General features: G+C 46.5%; 1 protein-coding gene across 1 annotated transcript; it reads left to right on the plus strand.

The window, feature by feature from the left end:
- The first annotated feature begins 41 nt into the window (after positions 1-41).
- On the plus strand, positions 42-2,491 carry NDUFA8 (NADH:ubiquinone oxidoreductase subunit A8). The gene is made up of 4 exons (XM_057372948.1): positions 42-153; positions 239-402; positions 1,658-1,823; positions 2,267-2,491. The coding sequence occupies exons 1-4, from the start codon at positions 103-105 to the stop codon at positions 2,402-2,404; spliced, it is 519 nt and encodes a 172-aa protein (XP_057228931.1). The 5' UTR covers positions 42-102; the 3' UTR covers positions 2,405-2,491.
- The last annotated feature ends 4,287 nt before the right edge of the window (positions 2,492-6,778 follow it).

Here is a 6,778-nt window from a genome sequence, read left to right on the forward strand (position 1 = left end):
CCTCCCGCGCGCCGGCCGAGGCCCCGCCCCCCTCCCCCTCCCTCAGGCGGCGGCGCGCGCGCAGTGCGGGGCGGGCGCTGAGGGCGCTCAAGGAGAGCCGCCATGCCCGGGGTGCTGGAGGTGCCCTCGCCTGAGGAGCTCGAGGTGCAGGAGGTGAGTGCGTGAGGGGGAGMGGGGTCCTCCCCGTCCTGGCTTGCCTTCCCCGCCCGCCCTCGCCCACCGCTGTGCCCCGCCGCAGGTGGCGGTGAGCTCGTCCGTGCTGAAGGCCGCGGCGCACCACTATGGCTCGCAGTGCGACGGGCCCAACAAGGAGTTCATGCTGTGCCGCTGGGAGGAGAAGGACCCGCGCAAGTGCCTGAAGGAGGGGCGACGGGTGAACCAGTGCGCCATCGAGTTCTTCAGGTGAGCATCCACCGGCCGGGACACGCCGGCCGAGCCCCACGGGCCTGGAGGYGGCGGTGCTGCGGGGCCTTGCCCGGTAGTGTCATTCGAGCGCTGGCGGTCACTCGTTMYAGTGGAACACCTCTGCTRTGGAGCCAGGCTGRGAGAGCTGCAGGTGYTCATGCTGGGGAAGAGAAAGATCCGGGGTGACCTTAGTGCAGTTTTCAGTACTAGAAGGGCCTGCAAGAGAGCTGGAGAGGGACTTAKGACAAGGGTGTGAARYGAYGGTACAAGGGGGGATGRCTTCAYAMTGACAGAGGGCAGGTTTAGATTAGTATTAGGAMGAAATCTTTCCTTGTGASGGTGATAAGGCCCTGGCACAGGTTGCCTCAAGAAGCTGTGACTCTCTCATGCCTGGAAGTGTCCAAGGCCAGGTTGGATGGAGCTTGGAGCAACCTGGGATAGTGGAATGTGTCCCCTGCCCATGGCAGGGGTGGAACGAGATGGATTTACAGGTACCTGCCAACCCAAACTATTCTGTCATTCTATTACTCTTAATTTAAAATACTCCTGCCATCACAGCCTTCAAAACCTTTATTCTTGCTTCTTRAACTTTAACTCCTGGGGATAGAGGCCATATGTTTTGTCTTGCTTATTTWTATATGAATTTATCTTGTCATTTGAAGCTCTTTGGCCTTTGTTTCAGAGCAAGTGGCTTAGGGTTTTTTTTGGGAACTCAGGGCAATGGTGTGAGGCTGCTGCACCTTGCAACTTTATTATGAACMCCAGGAAACCAAGTGGAGCATTGCATTGTCTATCCTCCCTGTCTCACAGGTGAACTACTGAGAAAGCTTGAGCAGGATGYACCACCTGCCTCTCCAAGGCATGTGCCAGTAATGCTAATAAAGGACCTAATTTAATTATCAGGCATGTTCATTTCCAGTCTARCAGCTGAAACCTCTGTCCTAAGCATGGCTTCTTGAGCTTAAGATACAAAAGGATTTGGAAGCATTAGAGCACTGTATAACTAAATTATTTGCCAAAACAGATYTCCTGTGGAGGAGCTGCAAAAATACCCTCCATGTATCAGTTAAGTTACTGTTGTCACTGATTGTTGCTGCAGTGATGGAAATTTCACATGTATTTCTAGCARCTACTGACTTGATGGAAGGTTTAGATGTCCCTGAGAGCTAAAAGCTGCAAAGACTTTGTCGCAGTTGAGGCTGGAATGGGAGAGAGAAGAGCACTGAGGGGTTTGTGCCTGTGGTGTCCCCAGGAGGATCCGGACGCACTGTGCCGAGCCCTTCACCGAGTACTGGACGTGCATCGACTACACCAACCAGCAGGAGCTGCGCCGCTGCCGCAAGCAGCAGGCAGCCTTCGACTCCTGCGTGCTGGACAAACTGGGCTGGGTGAGACCCGACCTGGGAGACCTCTCCAAGGTAACTTCTTACCTTTTGGGCCACACAGGCAGATCCTGCTCTCCCTCCTTATGCATGTTTTGTCCAGACCAGGTCTCCAGCGTCTCCTGGTCAGATGGTGATTTGTGAACTCAGCACTGGAATAATAGGACTCGAGACCGTCAGCATTTGCTAGAGTTGCTTTTCCAGAAGACTTGTGCTTTTCTTAGACAATGAAACTCTTGCTTTTTGCTTTTYCTGGTGTAGGGATTTTTCCTTTAGGGATGAAGCTCCCACTCACATGGAGCTACTCTATAGTTGTGATGAAATCTCTCCCTTCCCTTTTCTTAGAAGTATTGAGGAGCTCTCATCAACTGAACAAGGAATGTGTCCTTACTATTGTTTGGTTCTTCTCAGTAGTTCTTATTCAACCTGGCTATTAAATGCTGTGAGAAGTTGTATCACTTCTTTGCATTTCTTTCCAGGTTACGAAGGTGAAGACAGACCGTCCTCTGCCTGAGAATGTGTATCACTCTAGACCCAGACCAGARCCAAACCCACCCATTGAAGGGGAGCTGAAGCCCTCTCCCTTTGGCAGCAGGCTCTTTTTCTGGTCCTGGTGAACTCAAGTGCAGAGATCTAGCACTTGCACATGTAAATTGTGTGGTGTGTGTTGGGTATTAACAATTAAAGAGCCCCAAACCATTACATGGCTGACCAGAGTTCTTTAAACTCGTAGCAACGAGAACAATGCATTTCCATGTTTTGCTCAGAGCTCTCTGCAGTCATACAGCCCTTGGGACCCTCTGGGCACAACTAACGTCAGCTGGTTGATAATGAGTACCAGGATTGTCTGTGATGTGTGTAAAYGTAGTTCCAGTCTTTGACTGCTGTCCCATCAATCACAAACTGGCGTGAGACTTACKGATTTACTTGCTGAGAACATTGCCTCATGAATCAAGGAAACTCTGGGAACAAACAAGTCATTAATGTCTTCCCTTAGTCTTGCAACTGATAATTGTACATATTTTCCAAGGGACTCCTGTAGAGGTTTAACCTCAAATCTGTCTTGGAGCAAGGGATTAGAGGAATCTGTGGCATTTGCTGGGTATGAGGGCAGTGCTGTTTCTGCTGTAAAGATCCCTGTTGTGATTTCCAGTTGCTCATACAACATTGGTTAGTGACTTTCACTTTCTGGACTGTTTTATTGGGGGTACACAAGCTACTTCACCAGAAATATCATATTAAATTTTCAAGGAAAATCCTTTAAGGAAAAGTTTTCTCCTAAAGGATCTTGTGCCCCATTAAGCAATGTAAGAAAGTAGCTTATGTTGTCTCAAGGCCCAGATTTAAAGGGTTTGGGGCAGATCTTCCCAGTTTTTCTSTGTGATGTTCTTTTGATAGAGGAATTAGTGAGCTTTTTAAAATTTGACTTTTCTACTGTATCTGAAAATCATGTTTCTCAAAGGAGTTGGATCTAGTAATGCATTCACTTTGACCCAATAGCAAAAACCTTATAAAGGTCAGAAAAAATCCAATGAACTTGTTTTTCCAAAGCAATATGCAGTATAACTTGCTCTGGGTCAGATTGTCTCACCTGAACCATGGCAAAGAGTGGAACTGTGCTCTGCTCCTTGAGTTCCTGCTGGTAGTAGGATCTGAAAATTTACCATCTCCATGTTTGAGGTAGGATTAAACTGTAATGKTTCTATAGCTGCAGCATATGTTTCTGATCCATGAAGCTAGAGGGAAAATTGTGTAACATTTATCTAAAAATAGCTTGTGCACTGTGTGGCTTCTGGGTTCTTGCTACTTTCTGCTGGGGTGCATTGACTGAAACTCAAAGCAGGTGCTATGTTTGCATTTTAATGTACATCCCAGGCTGTCTTAGCAGCTCCTTGTCTGAATCTGTGAGCTGGGGTTGCACCTTTGCAGTTTCTCCTTGCAGATCACTGCCACCATCTGAGAGCAGCCATGTTCTGCTGAAGAAGGATAACCCCTCTGTGCAGAGTCTGAAATTAGGACAAGCTTGAGGCCTAATTACATTCAGCTGAGTGAGTGAAATGAGGTTTGGCCGAGCAGAGGATAAATTGTTCTGGGATGTTAACACGTATCWCATCAGATCTTTGGTTGCTGACCCACTCCAATAGTTGATCAGAAAGTTTTTAGATCTTTCTTACCATATTCTGCTAATAACTTACTATTGTCAGCATATTGTATGAACTRTTGCACTGCTGAACATCTGCTTTGGAATAAACAGGCATGGACATTCCAGTACTCAACCTGTAATCACAATCGAAGAGTTTTTTTTCCCATTAAATTTCTTCTGAAAAGGACATGCATAAATAGGGGGGCAAGTTTTTAAACAGACTGTTAGGAACCCCACCCTTAAGTTGGCTAGTACTGTAGGCAAAAAAATAATAATAATAGTGATTTATGCTGCAGCCTCAAAGGCTTAAGATTGCTCATCTATTTCTTGACAGCTGKATCTACAGCCTCTTGGGTCAGAGGTGTGGGATCCAGTAATGATGCACTGATCATGGTTGAAATGTCAGAATTAACTGCCTGCTGGCCTGGGTTCCCTCTTCAGTTTCAAGCAGAAGTGGGCAGGTGAAAGTATAAAAAAGATCAGCAGARGGGGACAATGAAATGATAAAGTCAAGTAGAATTCAGCTGTACTTTGAACATTTCCTTCATTAATCTCTCTGCGATAATTATTTCTTGTCTTTATCTCTTGGCTAAATCTCTGTGGAAAAGTGTTGCYAGAGGCTTTTCATGGTTCTTTGGACAGCTCCTGTGTGTAGCTATTTCTACTCAAAATCCTGTGGCTTTACTCAAACCTAGATGCCCCTTTGGAGCTGTAATGGAAACTAGAACAAGTGGATGTCAAGACTGAGTAAAGACCATAAAMGTATTTTTGAGGAATGTGTCTTGACATTTTTTTGGCAGATGGAGAGTAGACACAGATTCAACATAGATATTTCCCTGGCCCTGTGAGAAGTGTTTTTTGTTAGCTGTGGGCTTCCAGCTTTGCCAGAGTTTCTAATCACATGTCAAATTAAAAAATGCTAAGCCAGTGTTGTGCTCTTGTACTGGGAGAATTTAGAAGCCCGAATCCATCTGGGCAGTAACAGGAGATTTCAGACTCCCTCTTGTGGCTGCCTTAAGCTGATTTTGGGCATCTCTGTGAAGATTTTGCCATCGTGGAAATCCAAAGGCTAYTTAAGTATAAAAACTTGATTAGATCTTTTGTCTTTGCTATAAAATTCACTTAAACCTTGTCTCAGATTGATTTTTCCTACATMTAAAAACTCTYGAGTATSARGTGAGAAAGGGGAAGAAAAATKATTTGAAAATGTTCTGATTGCCTCAGTCACATTTGATGTGATTTAAGGAAGGTAAGGTAGAGCCGATGTAGATGGAGGTGATTGGGAAATCGCAGTGCACATTGTAATTCCTTCTCTGAATCCAGAAAGGAGATGCAGGGAGCAGTGTGGTTCTGCACTTGTGGGGCTGCTGTGAGCAGTGTGGGACAGGTGAATATGGGGAGCAAATTAATTGCAATATTTACCTTTGTAGGAAAGCACATTATTTCTCTTTGTTAGGAACAGACATGGCCTCGCCAAATAGTCTTAATAATGTTAATAATTCTGTTAATAATAATCTGGTTTTTCATGTGAGCCCTTCTAGCTGGGGACTWGATTTGAATCTAAAGCACCTTCTGCATGGTTGAGTGTGGTGCAAATAGTACTTTGGCAAAGGAAGGAGGTCTGAGAAAACACAGCACAGCAAACTAGAAGCAAATAGTCCATGGTGTGAGTTTGGCTTTAAAGCAGTAAATCAGCACCACAAGCAGAAGCAGATGCTGGAGGAGGGATGGCTCCCAGACCCCCAAGACGAGTCAGCAACAGCTCACTCACTGGTGCAGGARTTATTCCTGGCCTTGGTTTCTGCTTCAACAACAAGTTTCTCCATTCCCATGTGCTGCCAAAGCTTTGGCAAGCCCCACACAAGCCTGGTGCAGGTTCCTGTGTGCTTGGAGTGGGCAGGCAGTGAGGGAGGAGAGCCCCATTCCTCTGTGCCCCAAGGCTGCCTGGCTGTGGAGTCCTGCTCCAGGCTGTGCCAGGGCTGGGACATGAAGCAGAAGCTGCTGGGACACAAAGAGCTTTGCTGTACCTGATGTATCCAGGAACAGGGGCTCAAAGAAAAGAAGAGAGTGTTTAATGAGGTAAAAACTCTTTTACCTTGCCTGCATCCCAAGCATCACCCCATTGCTGCTGCCTAAGGAATATCTTAGATGGTGTTTGTCTGTTGCTGGTGCCTGAACAAAAGGATTCCAGCCTGTGAGTTTGAATTCCATTCCCTGTGCTCTTGGCTAGGTTTGGTGAATGCAGGTGTTCAAGGGAATGTTTGGTTCACACTGTTCCGTAGCACAAAAAATGGCAAACAGCTTTTGCTGTTTTGATAGGGTTTCAATTAATTTCTCCCTTCTCACCAGGGTAAATGAGAGCAGGGAAGAATGGCCATGCCTGTTGCTTTGTTAAGCTCAGCTTTGGCTCCAATTCTGGCACCAAGGAAAGAAATAAAATATAGGGAAGGGGAGCTCTATAAAAGAGCTATGGGTCTGCTTCCAAGTTGATAGGTTAAACCACACAAAACCCTGAATCTGAGGCATTGCTCTAATATTTGTAAAATCAGCATGGCAGCTCTGTTAAGGGCTATGCATCACCCTGAGGGTGGTTCAGCTCTTTATAAGTAGTAGCACAGCCTTCTGCTTCCATGCAAACAGGAGTGAAGATTTTAATGGAGTCAGAATTACCCCTTTGGTTAGAGCACTGTCTGACCTCTGCTTTGTTCTCGCTGCCTCCCGTGTGTAGCTGTGCCGAGACAGGAGCCTGACCCAGCTTTGGGGGAAAAGGGCTGCCAGGAGTCCCTAAATGTGGGATCAGTGAAATCCTCACCACTTCTGTACCCAGCCCGGGTGCACTCCAGGCTCT

This window comes from Malurus melanocephalus, unplaced genomic scaffold, assembly GCF_030028575.1.
Source record: "Malurus melanocephalus ecotype Western Australia unplaced genomic scaffold, MMel_1.1 scaffold_181, whole genome shotgun sequence".
Taxonomy (NCBI): domain Eukaryota; kingdom Metazoa; phylum Chordata; class Aves; order Passeriformes; family Maluridae; genus Malurus; species Malurus melanocephalus.